This window comes from Spodoptera frugiperda, chromosome 14 (assembly GCF_023101765.2).
Source record: "Spodoptera frugiperda isolate SF20-4 chromosome 14, AGI-APGP_CSIRO_Sfru_2.0, whole genome shotgun sequence".
NCBI classification, from domain to species: Eukaryota; Metazoa; Arthropoda; class Insecta; order Lepidoptera; family Noctuidae; genus Spodoptera; species Spodoptera frugiperda.
This window is the reverse complement of record NC_064225.1, coordinates 2,289,234-2,312,275: the sequence shown is the minus strand read 5'-3', so window position 1 is coordinate 2,312,275 and position 23,042 is coordinate 2,289,234. Positions and strand designations below refer to the sequence as shown.

The 23,042-nt window shown below is 36.8% G+C and overlaps 1 protein-coding gene across 1 annotated transcript in view; it reads left to right on the top strand.

The window, feature by feature from the left end:
* Positions 1-23,042, top strand: part of LOC118279124 (cell adhesion molecule Dscam2) — a 185,249-nt gene that overhangs the window by 68,834 nt on the left and 93,373 nt on the right. Inside the window, exon 5 of the mRNA XM_050698496.1 lies at positions 17,491-17,539. Coding sequence (XP_050554453.1) covers positions 17,491-17,539 — 49 coding nt within the window. The remainder of the gene's footprint in view (positions 1-17,490; positions 17,540-23,042) is intronic.

Here is a 23,042-nt window from a genome sequence, read left to right as displayed (position 1 = left end):
TGCTGTTGCTTAATAAGTTACTACGTTTCTCGGAGTACGTAAACAACATTATTTTGTTTTATTCCTGGAAAGTATGAGAAATGGGAGGCTCGCGTATATTTTTTTATATACTTTTAGTTATTTAGTTATAATTATGGCCTTTGTTATCCCTTTAATTAGGCAGATTTTTTATGGTATAAGCCGGTAAACGGGCAGAGGGATCGTCAGATTATTCCCATTCATAATTCTTCCCAATGCTCGATTCCTTAACAACCCATAAATTCCTAGCCCCCGAAAGGCTGACAACGTACTTAAACCGCTTCTGGTGTTTCGGGTGTCCATAAACGGCGGTGATTGCTTACCATCTAGTGATTCATCTACTCGATTACCGGCTTATACCATTAAAAAATCTAGAATAGTAACTGCATTTAGTTTTTTCGACTCAAAGTCAAACTGCATATTGTAATTTCGGCCCAAAGCCAAAAAGATGAAGTTTTACGCCACATTTTACATAGAATGCATTTCGAGCCGATATCTCTGTTATGCAGCAGTCGCATCACAAGTTAGTATCAACGAATGCACAGCGGACTCATGGAGTGTCATAAATTTTTGGTGTAACGGTCGTCAGCACCATTGGCGCTGGGAGAAAATGGCTGGAACTAACTCATTGTATGGACCTACTACATGTATGTAGATATGTGTGTGTTCTCTGGGACTACGAAATGGTACGCCAATAATTCAACTATACCATTTATTCACCAGAAGGGTAAAACTGCCAATCAAGAATCTCGTAGATCGGAAATGTATTTTGGTATTTTTTATGGTATGAACCGGTAAACGAGCCTACGTATCACCTGATGGTAAGCAAGCGTCACCCCTTATGGACAGTTGAAACACCAGAGGCGTTACAAATGCGTTGCCGGCCTTTTGAAGATTAGAAATTTAAGTGTTGTTGGGGAATGGGGATCGGGAAGATAGGGAAGTGAGATAATTGGGCCTTCCGTAACCTACCTCACACAACGAAATACAACGCAAGCGTTGTTTCACATCAGTTTTCTGTGAGGCCGTGGTATCACTTCGGCCGATCCGGCTCATTCTTGCCGAAGCATGGCTCTCCTATCCTATTCACATCAAACCACAACAAACAAGCCAAAATTTTACTTAACAATATAAGATCGATTTAACATAACTGTTGTATGTATGTTGTATGTAATAAGTAAATTTACCAATCAAATAACCATAATAAACATCACTTCAACACATAAAAACTCCCGCCTCCAACTATACACAGATGTCATCAATACAATATACAATATGAAACGGTTCACATGCCACGTCAGCTACCGTGTCGATTTCCGCCTCACTTATCATCAGATTGATGTTGCGATGACGCTATGTTCTGTAAAGATATTTCGATGGTTCGTTCTCGAGTTGTGTGGGATTGGTATTGAGATTGTAATTGTGTCCTGTACCTACTGTAATAGGGTAGATTACTATTTTTTATTTTTAAAACAAGAAAGACATCGTTAAATTGAAGCAGTCGTGAACCATTCTAAAAAATAGCCGTATGCCATGCTCATTAAGTCTTCATAATTTGGAATGGGTCTCGACTGATTCATTGTAATTGTGTACTATACCTACTGTAATAGGATAAATGACTATTTTTTATTTTTAACTAGCGACCCGCCCCAGCTTCGCATAGGTGCAATGGTGATATATTATGCATATATTGTACATAAAAACCTTCCTCTTGAATCACTCTATCTAATAAAAAAACCGCATCAAAATCCGTTGCGTAGTTTTAAAGATTTAAGCATACAAAGGGACATAGAGACAGAAAAAGCGACTTTGTTTTATACTATGTAGTGATATCCGTCTTGTAGATTATTTTAAAACATTAGACATGTATTTTTTATTTTATTTTCTTAAAGAAATATACACTTTCGTAGAGATATTGATTTGAAATATCGCGTGACATTACTTCTAGGTACCTACGTTTTATACGTAGAAATGACGTAGCTAGCGGCTCCTGCCTAACCTCGGGGGCCAAATTACTGCCGGAGGTTGTACGCGGGGATCGTGCGATCCATGGCCCTCTACGGAGCCCCTGTGTGGGCGCCGAACCTGATGCGGCGGCCAGCTCGGGCGCTGCTCACGTCCCAGAGGGTCATGGCCATTCGAGTGATCCGCGGATATCGCACGATCTCCGGAGAGGCGGCCAACCTCCTTGCCGGACTCCCGCCGTGGGATTTGGAGGCGAAGGTGCTCGCGCGCGTCTTTAGTTTGCGCGCCGACGCGCGTCGCCGGGGCGAAACTCCACTGCCGCGCCAGATTAATGCGTGGCGGGATGAGCTCCGGCGCGATCTCATGGCGGAATGGCAGCAGTGACTGTCGCAACCAAGGGCTGGGCTCGAATGTCATTGCAGCGGTAAGTCCCATCTTTGAGGAGTGGCTAAGAGGCGCCACGGCGTCCTCACCTACCGCCTGACGCAGGTGCTTACCGGACATGGAAGCTTCGGTAGGTTCCTGTTTCTGACAGGAAACGCCCGGGTGTCATCACTTTGAAGACCGCCCGGAGGACACGTGGAACATACGCTTGCGGTCTGCCCTCCTGACACCGCCGTTCCTCAGGGATGTGGTCGGCGACGGCGCCCTATGCGTCCGGCACTGATATAAGCGGTAAAGCGAGGGGGACTGGGATACCGTCTCACCTTCTGCGAAGCAGTTGCTACTAGAGGAGTTACGCGTAGAGAACGAACCTTACGCAGCCAGAGACACTCCGGGCGTCGGGGATCGCGCGATTCCGGCCACCGTAAGTGCGGGTCTGCGGACTGAGCAAGGGTAGCTGCCGCCCGACCAGAACCAGACCCGTGCATCGCGTCGCGTTACTGCGCGCGCCTCAAAGAGCCATGACACCACAGATGGGGCCCAGTAGGGCTGATTTTAATCCGGACTGACTAAAAGCGGGTTTACCGGGGCTCCGGCTCGACGGGCATTAGGAACGGGGTGGTTTTTAGAGTAAGAGTCTGACACGGTAACCCGCCTAAGCAAGGCGGGAGAAGTCATTGGATGATTTTCCACCCTCAAAAAAAAAAAAAAAAAAAAAACCTCCTACAGCACAACGTGATAGTGAAATCGGCGTTGGTATTGCAACTCAAGAATAAGAAATTTCACAATGTTAATATCGATCGATCGGAATTGGATTCAAAAGTAAGCCTCCTGGTCTAATGTAACAGTCCTTTAATCGGTTTGTTTGACACCCACCAGGAGAATAGGGTGGGGTTGTACACAGCTAACAGTAACTACATAGTGAATGTGAATATATTAAAGCTCGTCAATTCAATATTGACACTTTGAGCTGCACAACTGACAGCTTGTTCACAGATAATAATATTTTGAAATTATCATTTAATACCGTACACATATTGCCAAATCCTGACTTTAAAATTGGTTGTTTGGTTATGATTTTCTCTAATATAAGCGGCAAACGAACAGACCGATCACATGATGAGTTGTACTAGAAAAGTTACTAGTAAGTTGCCGGCCAGTTGAGGATTTGAGGATTGAAGATGGGGAGATCTGGGCATTTTTTTTGGAGGTGGAAAATCATCCACTTACTTTTCCCGTCTTGGGCGACGAAAGCGGCAGTGTCAGACTCTTACTGACTAAATACAATTCTGTTCCTACTCCTGCTTTTCGTGCCGGAGCCCCGGTAACCCGCTAGGCAGTTATAGAGAGCTGAGCATTAGGAACTCATTTACAGAGCAAAACAGAAGGCTACCATTGTTTCACACCGGCATTCTGTGAGGCCGTTTTATCACTACGATCGAACCCACCCTTTAGTAGCGAAGCATGCCTTTCCCACACTTAAAATATATATGTCACCCATAAACTTACCTACACAAATTATCCTGACTGAAAAATTCCAGAAATATAAAACTGCATTAAAAGAACTGTGCAGTTAGCATGACATTTGTAGAATGTGCAGCCATTAGGTAGAACTGTGGGATTATTCTAAATCCTACTATCAGGGCACTAAGCTTTGAATTTATCGCGTAGTGGAGCTGCCGACGCAAATCCTTGCTCCATTCTCCATGTGTTCCAATGGTGCTGTGCTCGGTGCTATAATGCAGTACTTGTGATTTTTAACGCTGTAGATGATGATTTGGGCTTGGTTACCTGGTCAAACGAAAGTTTAAATTGACTTCCAAGTTGAGGTGATATGAAAAAATACGGTTTTGTATTGTTAAATTAACATTAATATGAACTGTCGTTTTCGTTTGATTTTGAACATAGGATTTTCCATTAAGTTTAATCTTGAAATTTTCGTCTCCAGTCGTGCTGTTGCTGAAAAATAAGAAACTAAAAAGACATCTCCTTTTTATAAGCCGGTAAACGTGCAGACGGGACAACTGATGGTAAGTAATCGCCGCCGCCTAAGGATAACTGAAACATCAAAAGCGTTACGAAGACGTTGCTTGGTTTTTGGGGTTAGGAATTTAAGGGTTGATGGGAAATCGGGCATTGGGATTGCAAATTATTATTAATATACAAAATATTTACTCTTACTAATATTATAAATGTTATTGTTTGTGAGCTTGTGTTTTTTTGTTACTCAATTACATCAAAACGGCTGAAGGGATAGGAACGGAATTTGAAACAGGGGTAGAATTACACATAGGACAATTTTTATCTCACGGAACCACGAGCAAAACCGCTGACCGAAGCTAGTAATGACTATACTAATTACTGCTCCTAATTTATTTACAACATAAAAAATACAGGAAACTCACCATTGGACGAGACAAAGAATTTACATTATAATGAAAAGAAATAAGAATATAATGAATACCAATACTTGAAGCAAAAATTAATTAACATCCAAGTATTTTTCTTAACATTTTTATATACAAAAGCTAAATGAATATAGTATAACAATAAGCTTTGTGTTTCATTACTTTATGAGGACAAATAAAGATAATGAACATTCCTAGAGAGGTCGCCATTGTGTAGAAATTTTATAAAAGGTTTAGTCATAATGGAATGGCCGCTTATGTTTAGATTTTTTGTATGATTTTATACTCTTTATTATCATCGGAAGATATAATATTTCATAAGTCGAAATTGTTTTTGTATCACAATTCTCGTGAGGCATATTAATTGAATAATGTATTACGGCTGACTCACGTAAATATTTGACGAGATAACTCAACTAGTTTTAAACTACGCTACGAGCACAAGGGAGAGCTATGCTATGTCCGAACGGCCCGGTACGACTGGAGTGACACCACGGCCTTACAAAAAACTGACGTGAAATAATGGATGCATTGTGTGAGTGAGATTACAGGCGGCTCAATTACCACCATTCGCAATCTTCTGAATCCCCGATTGCCGGCAACGTACTTGTAACGCCTCTGGTGTTTCATGTGTCTATGGGCGACGGCGATTGTTTACCATCAGGTGATCCGTCTGCTCATTTACCGGCTTATACCATCAAAAAGTCATAATGGTATACTCGCTTATGCTAAGGTTTTTTGTATGATCTTATACTGAGTAGCAGTAATATTATTGAAAGACATATTTCATAAGTTGTAACACAATTCTCGTGAGACAAATTAAATGAATAATGTATACAATACAACTGGTTCACATAAATATTTGACGAGATAACTCAACCAGTTTAAGCTACGCTAAGTGCGTGTGGGAGAGCCATGCTTCGGCACGAATGGGCCAGTTTGATCGACGACGATGCTTGCGTTGTGTGAGTGAGGTTACCGGTGGCTCAATTACCCCCTTCCCAATCTTCCCAATCCCCGATTCCCTAAAAATCCTTAACGCACGCACTTGTAACGTCTCTGGCGTTACGGGTGTCCATGAGCGGCGGCGATTGCTTACCATCAAGTGATCGGGACAAGTTACATTAGTACTTTTCGTTGGTATGTTTTGAATCCTCATAGATGAAAAGTCTTTAACCGACCCGAAGGTTTGTCACTTGTAACGTCTCTATTGTTTCGGGTGTATACGCGGCGGCGATTGATTACCATCAGGTGATCCGAGAAAGTCACATTTGTACATGTCGTTAGTAGGTTTCGAACCCTGAGACATGCATGAGAAGCGGGCGTTTTAAAACTTCGGCCCACGACTGTCAACTTGTACGGACTTTTTTTGTCCATACAATGGCGAGTCGAGAGGGAGTATCAGATACTTACTGAAGACCACTCCGTTCCTGCTAGGTAGTCCGCAGCTCCGGAACTTGTACGGACTTATCTTTCTGTGGTTCACAACTCAATATTGACTACGGAAGTCCGTGACCCAACAAATGGACATCATAAACTTGTTTTCTACCGTTTTTTTCTTGATAGATGAGCGGAAAACGTATCCATACACTTCTTAGGGATGTTGTAAAAAAAACATAATGTCGATGTTACCAACTAACGCTATCGTAAACAAGTACTTATAAAACGTCTTCTAGACAAAAAAACATCGTTGATTACTGTGAAATTTAGCTACAATAATAATTCATTATTGTTCTTAGTTCTAGGAAAATAGTCTTTTGTATTCTGGAAATAAGGATTCATTTAGCTCTTCTGGGTATTCTAATTAAATATAATTGTTGTTTGTGATAATTTTTTTTTTATTTGTTATTGTTGTTATGCTACTCTTGAACTTCAATTGGGTTTTTATTAGCGGTGGACAAAGTATTGTTAATTTAGTTTTTCATTGACCTCGTCAAACTATCTGCAGCTTGATAGTCGCGAAAATTAGTTTCAAATTCAAACAAAGAGACGAGAAATTTAAAATTGTACCAAGTATTAAAACAACAGGCTCCGATATATGATCTTTTAATGCTACCAAATTGAAAATCTATATCTGTCACATAACTGTTTGACGACGCATGCTGTAGCATGTCTTAAAACTAGCCGAGTCCCTCGTCAAACAGTTACGTGAGTAAACTGATAACATTATAATTAATTTAATATGCAAATTAATTATAATGTTTTTCGACTTTCTCATATAAGACAGTGTTTGAAAGTCGCCGCGCCTGATGAATATGAGCCTCTTGTATAGCTTGAAACTATTTGAGATTCTCGTCAAACAGTTAAGTGAGTATGCCAAAAAAACAATAATAAATTTAATACGTCTCACATAATTTATAAATGAAGAAGATGTCCATTACCCATCCATTCACCACCCACCAAAACCGATCCTAAGCCTAAGTGCTGAAAATCACGTTAAAGTGCTAAGACTTAAGCTATATAGCCTATATACATACATACCTAACACATATATATGTAAATATATGTACCAACATCTGGCCACTACACCTGTGCTGCAGTGAACAGATTTGGCCAGCCAAATCCGATTGCATTTGCCTAATTCCTTTAGCATATCTGCCTGATGTATGTGCATATATGAATTTGAATATATATATAAAATATAAAGCTTATGTTCGGAACTGTTGTGAGCGGATTATGTATCATTTTTTTATGATAAAAATATGTATATAGGAATTTGTGATATGATGAATAGGTTACAACATTATTATGCTAATAAAATAAAGGAAGTGATTTGTTTGTTCATCAAAGTAGTTGTAAGTTCGACTATTGATTCAGGGGTTTAAGATTAGATTCCTTAGTCAATAATAAAACGAGATAAAGTTCGGAAGTGGTAGCAAATACGTTCTTTCTACGTATATAATTCATCTAGAAGTAACGCCACACGATATTTTAAATCAATATATCTTGGAAAGTATTTGTTTTCGTAAGAAAATAAAAAATACGTATCTAATATTTTAAAATAATCTACTAGACGGACATTAAAATATAAAATAGTCATCTACCCCATTCCATTGTAACCTAGAATACCATGTTTTGTGGCAAATAAATTATGAATTTGAATTTGCAACGACAGGTACATATCTTAGATTAAGGATTCCTTAAAATTAAGGAGAAGTTGATGTCTTACACACATCACATTAAATTAAAAAACTTTTTTGATCCACCAAGCCCAGCAACATAACATACGCCAAGCTGTCACCCTTTCTACTTCAACAAGGGTAATCCTACTAAGTTATTCTAAGCATAAAATAAGCATCCATTATACTAATTACTTAGAGAGAACTTAGTAAATATTTCACACATAGTGTTCTACTACTTTATGTTACACGTCACTCAGTTTTGCACGTGTAGAGGTAACTTAGAATGTGCTTAGTTATTTGGGAAAATTAATGTGTGTTTGTTCTAACACGAGGTAATGGGTATGATTTGTTTGCTTTTTCACTTAGAACTAGCTACTTTTGCGCGGTTTCACCCGCTCTGCGGGCCTACTATTGATTGTAGCATGATGTTGTATATAGCTTATAGCCATGTTCGATACATGGGATATTTAACACAAGAATAATAACTCAAATTGGTAGAGGTTTAGGCGTATAGAAGTGACAGAGATAGTCACTTCGTAATATCTAATTTTCACCCCCTACACGGCTCTTATTAGACATAGCGTAATGGTTTATAACTTATAGCCTTCCTAGATTAATGCACTATCCAACACAAAAAGAATTATTCAAGTATAGATTTGGAGTGATATATGCTGTTTTGGTAATTCAAATCAGACCAGTACCTAGTTCCGGAGATTAGCGCGTTCAAACCAACAAACAAATGTACAAACTTTTTTTATGAGGCCGTGGTATCACTCCAATCGAGCCGGCCTATTCGTGTCGAAGCATGTCTCTCCCACACATTTTTTATACATCTTGTTCGAGATGACGAATTACGACCAATTTCATAACATATTTGCTCCTAATACTATACCTATTTTTCTTATATTACCCAAAAATACACTAAAACTAACTCTATGTATAGCAATCCCTTTGCAAAAAGGGTATAATTTTATCTCACATTACGTAACACCCAACAAAAGTTGGACACATTAAAATTATATGCAGATTATGAACTTCTCGCATATTTCAACTGAGTCCTACTTTCGTATGTATGGGAGATATTACACTACCATTTAGAGTAAGTTATTTATTCAGTACAATTTAGTTTGTAATAATATGCCTTCTAAAGTTGGTCGTATATTACATACACGTACATTTTGTTTAATTATAATTGTTAGGTAAATGTCAGTCTTATTTCGTATGACAGAAAGCAGATTTCACGTAGTTTGATTTCTTCTGTGAAATAGATATACAGAACTTTGAATCTCTTTAGTGTTATAACCAAGGTTGGATTTAGACATGAGATAATATTTTTTTCTGATTTACTAGCTGGCTCGGCAAACTTCGTATTGCCGTTGAGTAAATAATTCAAGATCCAAATCTGCCAAATCGGTCCAGCTGTTCTCAAGTTTTAGCGAGAGTAACGAACAGCAATTGATTTTTATATTAAAGATACCACGCTTTTTTGTAGCTTTCCCATTTAAGAATGACAAACACACATACATACATCTTAGAAAGTATACAATCAAACTTAGTACATAATAAATATAAAATTAAAATGAAACTTAACTACAGCATTATCATTAACCGACCAAATTAATTTTTCCCAATACCAAAAACACAACTCTCTCACACCCAAAAATGCGACAAAAATCAAGCCCCCCAACATAAAATGAAAACTGTATAAAATCACAAAACCGCCTTCAGAACTTTAACTGAAACTTATCTACAGTTACAAGAGACAATGCCTTATCATCTGTTTACAAACTTGGCCGTTATCAAACTTTGTAACTGACGTTCTTGGTCTGTTATGTCTGTCTCCTTCTATTGTGAAGTGCGAGTGTTAAGGCGGCTGTATTCTGCCAGTTAAGACGGCGAGACGTATTCATTCATATTGTTTGGATTATTTTGGGTGCTTTTCTACCGGAGATGTGTTATGCTATGTTGCTGTTGATGTGAATGCGTCTGGCTTCAAATCGTATTCATGACTAGCTACTTCCACGCGGTTTCACTCGCCCTGCTCGGCTCCTATTGGTTATAGCGTGATGTTTTCTAGCCTATAGCCTTCCTCGATAAATGCACTACCCAACACAAAAAGATTTATTCAATTCGGACCAGTAGTTCCGGAGATTAGCGCGTTCAAACAAACAAACTCTTCAGCTTTATAATATTAGTATAGATTAAGAAGCGGACGCTTTAAACCTCCGGGTCAACAGTTTTTGTATGTGGATAAAATGTATTTTTTGTTTGTGTATAAAATATATTTTTAATACGAGTAAAACGTAACGGCGTCTTGTCGTGCCTCCGATGTCTCCGTAACCGCATCATTGATGGCGCCTCCATGTACTCATTCGTTTCTTTTAGCTGTGACAACATTGGTAGAGTTAAATCATTGTACAGCTAAGTAATGACAGCAACACCATACAAACATCTCTCTCACTCTCACTCTCACTCTCTTTTTCTTCCTCTTTCTCACTCTCTTTCTCTATTATAATTTTTTTCTAGTTGGTATGGAATCGACATTCAATCACACAAATTTTGTTTATTAACTAAGAATTCCTAAAACAATATACCAAATAGTACTTAAGCAATTTCCTTAAACGTTGCCACGAGCTAAAATTTCCGCTTATAACATTATTGCTAACTCTTATAATTAACTCTTATAACGTAGGTATTTACAAACACACGCAAACACATTCACAATACGAGCCCACTACAAATGACAAAAGCTAACTAAGCCAAACCTTTCATCGAATTACACACACAAAAACAAAACACAAACAAAAAGAAATACACAATTCCAAAACAAACAAATTACTCAATCAAAATAATAACTTAATAACCGCTGACTCACTGATCTTTTGAAAAGACAGCGAAAATATTCTCTTTCCACGCCCAAGTACGAACAATCAGAAGCTAAAACAAAAAAAAAGGTTTCGCTTAACCCTCTCCGGATTCCCATCATACAAAGGATAACTAAACAATGGACTACTTAGGAATATTAAGATGCCTTTACATATGTAGTCTGATACCCAAGGGATCCTTTGCAAATCCCCTCTCAATCACAATCACTCTACTTGTTTTATTTACTGCTAAATAAATGTATATGTTATTCAACGTATATGTAAAAGTCAGCTACTGATGTGTGGTATAAGTTTGGAGTTAGGAGCGGTGGGGTTTTTGTGTATAGAGATTTTTTGAAGCGGTTTGGTGTATAAAGGAAAAAAGATTTTATTCGTATTCCTACAAGATCTTTTTTCATGTATACGATTCTTAGAACAAAAAAAAACATACAATACTTTTTTTAGAATTTCTAATTTTTTTTTTCAATTCAGTTTTATTTAGTGAAATTAAAATCACCTGGGCTACAGCTCGATAAAAAGAAGGAGGACCAGAATGGTTTTAAGTTAGTAAAAGTCTGATACGCCTCGCCCAAAGCGGGAGAAGTCATAAGATAAAAAATATTTTTTAAAAAGAGTAACGATGGAGTTTCTTCCTCGTTCTTCTCCATTCGAAGCTACACTTTGGAACGAGCGCCTAGCTTCACTGGCGGACAGACTAACGGACAATTCAATTTGACGTTTCAAAAGTGCCTAATTTAGGATCAATTGAAATAAATGCTTTGACTTTGACTTCATGATTATCTACCAGAAAAAAAAAAAGATCTTTTGAACCCTTGTTCACTCGGGACATGAAGATACCCAAGTTGTTTGGCAAGGGATTCCATTTCTTAGTAGTTCACACAAGGAACCTCGAAGCAAAACCCTTAGTGCGAATTTAATTGTACATAATCTTTAACACCTTGAACACCGGTGACCAATGTTAGCGGAGGATTTGCCTTCAACAGTTTTCTATTGGCAGTCAAAGACTTAAAGAAACATTTTAATATAAAGACACAACTCCAATTCTCATCACACAATACAAAAACAGCCTCTATTCTACAACCTAACCTAAGCAGTAGACCTCAATAAATTCCTTTCGACTTGAGTACTTACTAAAACAATTCTAACCAACCGCCTTTCACACACACCTTTCTTATCAATAATTCAAGAGTACGTCTGCCTCCTAATGTATTAGACCCAACACTAAATATTTATATGCGATACGCCAATCTACTAATGAATTTTAGTGCACAAGTATAATTGTACATATCAAACTTCGTTGTTCATGATTTATTCAGCTTCAATTTAGTAATTATTTTGTATGTTTCATTTGTATTATGTGTACTTATACACACATATACATTGTGATTTGAGAAGAGTGTTTCCATTTTGGTATAAGCCGGTAAACGAGCATACGGATCACCTGATGTTAAGCAATCGCCGCCGCCCATGGACACCCATAACACCAGAGGTGTTACAAGTGCGTTGATTGCTATTTGGGGGTAAGGGGTTATTGGGAAATCGGGGATTTTGAATATTGGGAAGGGGTAACCTCAGTCTCACAACGAAACACAACCCAAGCGTTGTTCCACGTCGGTTTTCTGTGAGACTGTGGTACCACTCCAGTCGAGCCAGCCCATTAGTGCCAAAGCATAACTCTCTCACACTTAAAGTCGTGGTTTGATATTAGTTGAAGAAAAATAAAAGTTACTTTGTTTAATATACAATTAACTCCAAATTTTACGCTCTTATTTTCAGTGAAAATAATCGCATATTACAAACTTCAAGCTAGTTATTAAAATTTAAACCTTAAGTGTGCTTTTCCACTAGAGATGTGCTATGCTACGTTGCTGTAATCATATTCTTTACTACACATAGCATAGCACTGGTGGAAATAGACTCAACTAAGCCATGTTTTTTATATGGACAGCTGTGTGCTATGGATGGCTTCCCTGCTATCGATACATTGCATACTTGAGCTGCGCATCTTCCTCGCACAGCTACATAGCTTAGTATCAGTGGAAACGGTCACATGGTTTCATAGCTATTACATCTTCGTAGCATAGCTCATCTGTGGTGGAAAAGCATCCTTATACCACTATTTTTATTAAAACCATTTTCCACTTTACTTCAGAATGAAATTAAGATTTTGCTCTAAAATAGACTTCATACAACAGTCTTGCATCTTAAAAGTTTCATAAAATATTTTCTTAGATAAATAGCTACTTCGTAGAAGCATTTTTACGCTACACGATCCGATGTCAATATTGGACACCGATCCGATTAATATAATGTAATCGTTCGACTCGATTTTGGATCCATTATCTATATGTTAATAGTAATGACAGTCGTGTGTTGTTGAACAATTTTTTTTCTTAATAACGACTAAAGCTATGGACCTAATGACCCTGTCGACACGAGAGCGTGTTCGGCACTCTCGTTTCGATTACTTTAAACGTAAAAGAAACTCGTCGTAGGTAGTAATCATTATAGAACATTTTAATTCTTTACAATAAAATATGTATTAAATGAAAACAACACATATTGATAATGTGATATCAGATATCGGATCGGATACTACAAAAACACTATCAGCTACGAAAGTGCTACGCGGCTACGATGTCTACGAACGGCTACGAATCTCGTAGCATGTTGGTTTATAAAAAATTGGAGTGGGATTTTGATAATGTAAAGTAAATAAAATAAACGGTTTTCAACGTATTTGCATGAAAGAGTTAAAGTACAGAGTGATTGTATCGATCAAATACTTTAAAGCTTGAGGTTGGTATAATATTTATTATGAGTTTGATGTTTGGTTTGTGGATATTATTTTTGGTTTGGTTTTTATGAAATGTTTATATAAGTATTAAAATTGGAGAATATATTGTATTATTATGTTATCGGCTTAATTACGTAACTGTTTGACGAGGCACTCGAGTCGTTTCAAGCCATGTTAAAGGCTAATATTCATGAGCAGCATTTCGAGACACACGGCGCGGCGACCATTGCGTTAATACTTAAAATATGAGCATCTAGCCTGGCTTGAAACTAGTCGAGTTCCTCGTCAAACAGTAAGGTGAGTAAGCCGATAACATGATAATTAATTTAGTATATCTCACGAAATTTACAACAAAATTGTAAAATGTTGGTGTTTTAAAATCAAATGTAGATCTAATTAATCTTTTGGTAAAAATGGAACATTACTGTTATTCCAAATTTAACTAAGTACATACACACTCTAAGCTCTAAAACTAAGCATCAAGGAAGATCAAACAGCTGACAGCAAATAAATAGGTACCATATTATTACAAACCAAGTAAAACATTTTAATAGTCCCGCATAACCATAAGGTAAGGATCACGTCTGCACAGACATGCCGACCACTCAACACTGACGAGGGTAGCTTGATGATATTCCGACAAGGAGCCCGTCAAGAAAATTATTTGTAAGATTTATTTTTTATACTATGTAACCTTGCTTGAAGCTTTACTTACTCTTGTGACGCTAGGAATTTATTTATGTTAAAGATATTTTTATTTAAAATTTGTTGCTGTCGATGTAAAGATTAGGGTAGATGCCTAATTTTTATTAAACTTTAATTTGTTTTATTTAAGTATTGTTATCGTAAACATATGACCTAATAACAAAATACGAGTCCAATATTTTTTCATTACCTAATTAATGGACTAAATAGACTTTTAATTTTGAAATAAATACTGTAAATACAGGTTTCAAAGTTAGACAAAATATAAGTAAAGTATTTAAGTAAGAGAACGACTTTTGTTTTGGTTTACGTTTTTACAGCTACTTTCTTTTGGAAAATTCGATGAAGAGAATTCTAGGCTCAGACGTAGAACCAATTAATAAAATGTACGTTACGTCCAACACCACAGAATGACACAACAAAAGCCAGCATCAGCCAAATATACCCCAATAAACACGACAATAAATCAACGAAAAATAAAATAACACCACAAATTGACGTAACCTAACCTAACTCAATTGCGTCCAAGAGAAACACGAAACAGACGGGAGAAAAAAAAGTATTTTTCTCGCCAAAATTCCCAGGGGGCATTAATCAGACGTACTTAGTACGAATCCGGGACAGCAATAAAACATATCGCCGTACAATATTGACAATATAATCCTAGTAATTCCAGGGTCCGATATATCAGTTAAGTTTGACAGTCCGGTTATCCCCTGTCAGTAGAGAATGTACGGTAATGTGACAGATGTCGAGTGGGCTGACGTATTTATTGTTATAAAATTATAGCTGTCTTTATTTCGTGTTTGCTAGTGATCGATTGATAAGGTGAACGAATTTGCGAACTATGAATGTTGTGTTAAATTTTGATAATATAACTTGGTTTATTTAAGGTGGGAAAATCATCTATTGTCTTCTCCCGCCTTGGTTGAGAGGGAATGTCAGACCCTTACTAACTAAAAACCACCCCGTTCCTACTCCTGCTTTTCGAGCCAGAGCCCCGATAAACCCGCTAGGTAGTCCGCAGCTCCGGATCAGGCATCAGCCCTACTGGGCCCTATCAGTGGTGGTCTGATGACTGATGTAATAGCTAACCTGTGACACTATGTAACCATTTCCACTGATATTAAGCTGCAGCTGAATGTAGCTGTGCGCGAAAGATGTGCAGCGCGAGTATGCGAGGTATCGATAATAAGGTAACCTTTCATAGCATATATCCATATCACGCATGTTTCCGTATAAAAAACAAATCTTAATTGAATCCGTTTCCAATTCTTAATATGCACTCTACTGACGCAACGTCACGCAGCCAACTCATCATTCATCCTTGCTAGTCGCTTTTCCTTATTTCCTTACACCACACGCCACCGATTACCTACAACTTGATTCGCGTGATTCCCGTTTTTGCTGTTCCCATGGGTATTCTAAGGACTGTTTCCTTAGAAGTCACATTGTCTTAGGAATTTTTGTGACAATTTTCTTACGTTGCGCTTTTATTTTCTGTGATAAGATCTTCAGTAGGAGTTTATTATTAAAGCTGCAGTTACCTACTGCTACAGAATTCAGTTTAGTCTTAACTAAAGTTATAAAATCATTGTTTATTTTGCCTTTACGCTTTATCCTTTACAGATTACAAAGACGCTGTATTTCTTTAACTTGTCTTCTTGTATAAACAACTAGAAGACAAGTTAAAGAAGTAGTTCAGTAGTTCCGGAGATTAGCGCGTTCAAACAAACCAACTTTTCAGCTTTATAATATTGTTAGATAAATAAAACGCTACTTATCTTACCATAAGAGATCGTAAACAGTAATTATGAATTACACCACGTCGACAGTCAAATTAAAAATAATTAATAATTTAATCTCCAATTCTGTCATGATGGCCCGGAGGTTTAAGACGCCCGTTTCTCATGCACGACAGTGCGTGTTTGAAACCTACCAACGGCAAGTACCAATGTGACATTTTCCGAGTAATATTGTATTTTCTAAAATTATTTAGACACCACTGATGGTGATGAAAAACATTGTGAAGAAACCTGGGCTTTGAAATTAAATTTATAATCGACTTTACAAAAAAGAACGGTTTATAAACCGTATCATAATCCGTAGGTTTGCTTCATACAAACCATTTATATAAATAGCTTAATATAATTTACTTTGAGACTTATCGCACTAAATTCCAACCTATCAGTTGGTAGAACCTACTTAAGTATAATTTTAGATATATTTACCTGTTAAGTTTTTATACATAATTTATTGCTAGTGCAGATCTAACATTTCCAATTTTATTACAAGAGCCATACAGTTCAAAATCGACTGAAGATTGACTAAAATAGCTTTAACATAGCTTTAGCTTTACATGAAAAACTATTTTCAACCCTATTAGAACCCACCAAAGCCGAGAATCTATTAAACTTCCAGTAAGATAGTTTGTCTATCCAAAAAAGTGTAAATCGACTCTCAAAGACCCAAATTCTTATTCCCTCGCTCTTTGAGGCATTAAATAAGATTGTTTATTTACAAAATAAATATAATTCGTTCGAATACTTCACAAAGAATATTTGGCAGTTCGTTTGATGTTTCCAAGAGATAATAAAAGTACATTTTGCTGTCGTGTGTAAATAAATTACTGTTTGCCACTGTTCTGTTATTACTTAGGTGAAAAACTCAATTTTCTTTTGTTTAACATAAAATTGAATGTAGGATACAAATTGTTCTAGAGTTGCTTGTCTTTTGACCTTGTTAATGAAATTTTAGAGCTAGAGTTTTATGACGCCTGCTTCTCATACATGAGGTTGCGAGTTTGAAACCTACAACGGCAAAGTACCAATGCGACTTTTTCCGAGTTATATGTACTTTCTAAGATTATTTAGACACCACTGACAAACGGTGAAGGAAAACATTGTGAGGAAACCACCGTGAGGCAAGGCGTTTCAAATTGTGGCTACCGCTAGCTGCCGGTGCTATGCGACCGCGAGGTGGAAGCTTTTTGTATACGTTTCAACTACCGCTTCAACTGCAAATCAAGTGGACCGCTTGCTTGCCACCCGCCGTCAGCATTTTTGTATTGACCTTCAATTGTAATTAAGTTCAAATTTAAATGATGGTTTAATTGGTAGGTTAGAGCGCTATTCGTTAATATGTGTTATGACTTTAATATTGAATGATAATTATAATGTTGTAATTATTATGTTTTATTGTTACAGATACTATTTATGAAGACGCTGTGAGATTTCCAACACAACACATAGATACGTAAGTTTAAAAACATTTTTATAATACTTTTTACTATCCTTCCCTCCTAACAATTATATTACGTCTGTATCCAATGGGGGCAAGCAGAGAATATGGAGCGCTAATTGCTACGAATCTTACGTAATATGTTCTTTCGCTTACATACGACAGTCGATCAGTCTTTTCATACATGATCGTCTGTTAACTATAATACTTCCAATTTTCTCCAACACAGATATGAAAACCCAGCAACCACACTTATTACTACTCAATTACTAAAGCAGGGGACTGCTTTGTAAGGAATCACATATGTACACATTGACAATAATTGAATTATAATATGTCTTATATTCTCATACATAATTATATGTAAATACAGTAGTCTATATTGATTTAAATTGGCACATTTCAAAATGTACAAATAAATACATATTGCATATCGCTCCTACCAATGCAGTAGAGTGCTTCTTAGATTCGACTGTGAAAACCAGAAGTGAGGTACTGACGTCGTGAGGTAGTGAGGTAGTGGCACAGTGATGGTATTGTCAATATGCATTTAGGAAACTTCACTGAATATCTGATGCGCGCTAAGTGCTCAAGTCAGGTGACAGTGAAGATGTATATTTTTAGTGGAGGTGCCATTTTTAGGGGAACGTAGATTTATTGTATGGAAAATTTTTGAATTTGACCTTGAGGTTTATTTTGGTAGAGAATTGTGATTAGAGTAGGTGGACTATTAGTATTTTTTAAGTGTGGGAGAGCCATGCTTCTGCAAAGTGTAGGAGAGCCATGCTTCGGTACGAATGGGTCGGCTCGACCGGAGTGATATTCTGTGAGGCCGTGAGCCTCACAGAACATGGACGTAAAATCCAATCTTCCCAATTTCCGATTTCCCGACAATCCTTAAATTCCTGACCCCCAAAAGGCTGGCAATGCACTTGTAGCGCCTCTGGTGTTTCGGGTGTCCATGAGCGGCGACGATTGCTTACCATCAGATAATCCGTCTGCTTGTTTACTGGCTTATACCATAAAAAGCTTTGATCTTTGGATCAAGGATTGTAGGATTCGTCCTATAACCAATATCTATAATCAATATCAAGAAGCGTATATTAGTTTTTCATTGGTTTAAAACTTTCGGTCAAACCAGTAGAAAGAAACCCGATTTTACGAAAAATTTTAATGCACACATTGTACATTAAAATTTTAAAGTTGTGACGTCAAAAGCCATGTCATAGTTACCTTTGCCATTTGCCCAGCACAAATATCAAATCACGTGCAGTTCAATTCATTAAAATTACTACCCTAATAACGTATATTCATATATACCTAATGCAAATACTCGTATGTATGTATATTTGTACATACATTGCAATTTGCGCGATGAAACTATATTACGTAATAGTCATTTAGTGTCAATATTATACAGCAATTTAATAACATGCTTATTTACTAACTAATAGGGTAGGATTTATGATTTGCAGTGCATCTATCGTTAATGGGGTAGATGACTAATTTTTATTTTAATATCCGTTTTGTTGATTATATTATTTTAAAATATTAGTCACGTATTTTACATTTTGTGACAAAAATATATACTTTTAAAGATATATCGATTTGAAATGTCGCTCACTACGTAGAAATGACGTATTTGCCACACTTAAAGTTCAATTAGTTTTATCTATGATTTTTTTCTGATAATATTATGACAAAATAATAATATATGTGTAATATTTTTTTCATTACCTAACTGATGGACTAAATAGATTTTTCATTTCATCCCCATTATATTGAGCAATATAATACATACGGTCCATTAAAATAGCAATATAAAGCATATTGCTCAACACAATAGCAATAGAAATACATAATACATATTGCTTAAAATAATTTTAAAAGTAGTAAGTACTATCTTTCAATTCCGAACCTAGTGTCAACCCTAACCTATTCGATAGAATCCAGTCCGATTAAACACATCGATTTTGAACCGAATATTCGATAGAATCGAATTCTAGAGTCTAGAGCACGGACATGTTTACTGTCCCAATACGTTTGCCTTTCGCTTCAGTGGAAGCCAACTTACAAGATCTGTATAAGACAGCGTTTACACCGTATTGTACGAGTTATATCGCTATTACAATAGCAATAATTCCATAACTTGTATATTTCAAGGGATAAGAATGTCGAAAAGTATTGTGTTTTTTTTACCCTAATGGTGCTTTTCCACCAGAAATGTGCTATGTAGCTATGCTACGAAAATATACGATACTAAGCTATGTTGCTATGAAGATTCGCTGTCACAAATTAGACGTGCGAGCTGCGCAGCAGTATGCAATATATCGATAGTAGGGAAGCCATCCATTGCACGCATCCATAGCACGCAATCATAGCACGCATCTATAGCACACATCTATAGCACATATTCATAGAACGCAGTTTTTCATATAAAACATATCTTAGTTGAACCCGTTCCACCAGTGCTCAGCTATGTGTACCACTAAATATGATTGGTGGAAAAGACAAACGCATCCACAACAACGTATAATGGCACATCTCTGGTGGAAAATCAGCCTTAATGTTAAAAGACGCTGCTACTTGTCTCTTAGCATTTGGTTGTAGTTTTAGGGATATACCCTGTCATGTCATAACTACAGTCATGCTAAAAATAAAAATCTTTTATTTAACACCTGAACTTCAAGACCTGACCCCCGTCAGTACGTGTGTGAATCCCTAGCTAAAAGCTAGTGCATTATATGCATTAGACTTATATAGCCTCATATTATACACCCAGACAGACATAAGCCAGAGACTGCATAATGGCTCCCCTTGGCATACTTTGAGTTCTCAAATCTCATTTTAGTGCACACGTGGGAACGAAATCTAGACATTTAGTCCGAATGTATGCTCTAGATTAAGAGACATTGCGCTTTGAACAAATAAAAGAAAAACAATTGTAAATCTGCTAACTGTAAACAAAATAAATACGAACATTTTATTAATGAGTCTGTTGTCATTTTTTTAACGTTGCCCCGCACTAGCATTTCCTTCTGTATCGTGGGTGCGTTTACAAACATACAAGTTCACATACACATAACAGACCAGACCCAGATTAACAATTTCTGGATCACACTAAGAGTTGCTCCGTGCGGGAATCAAACCCGCTACACGTTGCACGGCAGCTAGTTGCCCGGTCACTGTGTCAACCGTGCAGTCAGAAACTTCACTTTCAAAAACAAATATCACTCGAAAACTAACTTTCACACTCAGCAAAAACCTACGCTACAAACTCAAACAGACCCTTAAAGTTACACCAAAAAAGAAAAAATACTTAAAAAAATAAAGAAATCCCCATTTGAAAAATTCTGGACTCTAGTTGCAACACCAGCACCCTTTTCATTCGAGCTGCGAACTCGACTAGTTTCAACCCATACTAGAGACTTATATTCAGGCAGAGGGCGTGATGAGCGCAAAACTCGAGTCACCAGTAGCATCGCAATAATCACAGCGTCATGTATCGCGGAATGCTGCTCATGAATATGAGCCTCTAGCATGGTTTGAAACTAGTCGAGTTCCTCGTCAAACAGTTACGTGAGTAAGCCAATATAACATAATAAATCATAGTATATTACCGTACTTCTTTCAAACAAAAATACACTTCGGTGTGACACTCAGCCGCTAAGGTTCATACTTTTAAAGAAAACATATAAATTCTGTCAGGAGGAGACGGTGTTTGTTTCCATTTTAATATCTGTATTCTTGAATGCAATGCTCTATACATCTTGCTTTTCCGAGCTGCAATAAATCTTTTTATTTATTTAGAATGTCTAGCAAATGATAAATAAAATTTGTGTATAAGATAAATTTTATCGGTATATTGTCATTGTGTGTGAAGGAAGAAGTCAAAATAAAATAATGTATTTCGATGAGTAAATTGAATTCTTTCCTTGGAACGGATTGAAGAATTTTGGGATTTTAACGTTTTTAAGTGACTAACTGACCCGGTAATCTTTGTACCGCTTCAAACATTATTTTCCCACCTTTTAAACCTTCCAAAAAAATAATTCAAGGACAAATTTTACCAAATCTCTGATTTCTCTCTTGTTCTCGGGTTTTACTGATATGAGACTAACGATCGATTGATTTTTGTATATTATAGATATTTTGTAGTAGCAAATAGTTTCTGATTACACTCTACCTATTGTTACATTCTTGCCATATCATGTGGTTAAAAACTAGCCTAACTTCCTCGCACAGCTACTTTGCTGCGGCGCATTTTCATAGCACATCTTACTCGCACAGCTACATAGCTTAGTATTAGTGGAAACAGTCACATAGTTTCACAGCTTACCTATTACATACATAGCATAGCTACACAACAAATCTCTGGTGAAAAATCACCCTAACTACAGGCAATCTGTCTCAAATCCCAAAAAAAACTTCGACATTTATTTACTGTCGAAACGTGTGTTCTACATGAATAAATTAACACCAGTAACAAAAAAACACGATCCCATATCATTTAGCTACACCAAAAGATGTTCAGAACAATTAATAATGGAGGACCCGAGGCCAAACGATCACCTCCCCAAAATGTCCTCTCATCAATTAAGAGAATTCGCATATTCAGACAGCATAACAACATACACCAACACATTCAATCAACTTTCGACTTTATATACCATAATGATAAAGTTCAAATTTCAATTTGATGGAGTGTAGTAGCTTGATAAGCGGTTGTCTACTGAAAGGTCTTTCAAAACTGTTTCAATAGGCTTCAGGGAACATTTAGTTAGTTAATCTTGATAACATGTTAGGTGTTGATTAGGGATTTACAAGATTAGTACGTATGTAGTGTTAAAGGGTTAAGTTTTGAACAGTTTTGAATTTGAATTGTTGTTTAGTTTTGACCTTGAGTCTGGGGATGGTTAAATATGTATTTTAGAGAAATATATTAATATAATAACACTAATTAGTGTTTCTTTTATAAGATAAGCTAGTAAACGAGTAACGAATCACCTGATAGTAAGCAATAGGCGCCATCCATGGACGTTTGAAACACCAGAGACGTTAGACTAGCCTTCTGCTTATTTGTTTCTAGAAAACGTTGTTTTATTTATTTCTAGAAAATAGCCGATTCTCAGACCTACTGAATACGCATATAAAATTACAGATGGTAAAAATCGGTAAAGCCGTTTCTTAGGAGTACGGTAACTAACATTGTGACATGGAAATATCTATTAGATGTTATCTTAGAAAAAGAGCTAACTAGAATTCCATTAACAATCAAAACCAATCCCCCACACAGACTAGAAACAGACTAAATCTCAAAACACAATAGTCTTATTCTGAATTTATTACGGTACCTGCACAAATAGTACCAACCAGCAGGTCGAGCTACACTTTTCTATCAAATTTCTTTATTACATTTTCAACTTTATTGTTTTGAAATAAAGTTCATAATGATTAGAGATGATAGGTGTAGCATGACTTGCTGGCGTCTGTATTTTATTTTGCAAATAATATTTTA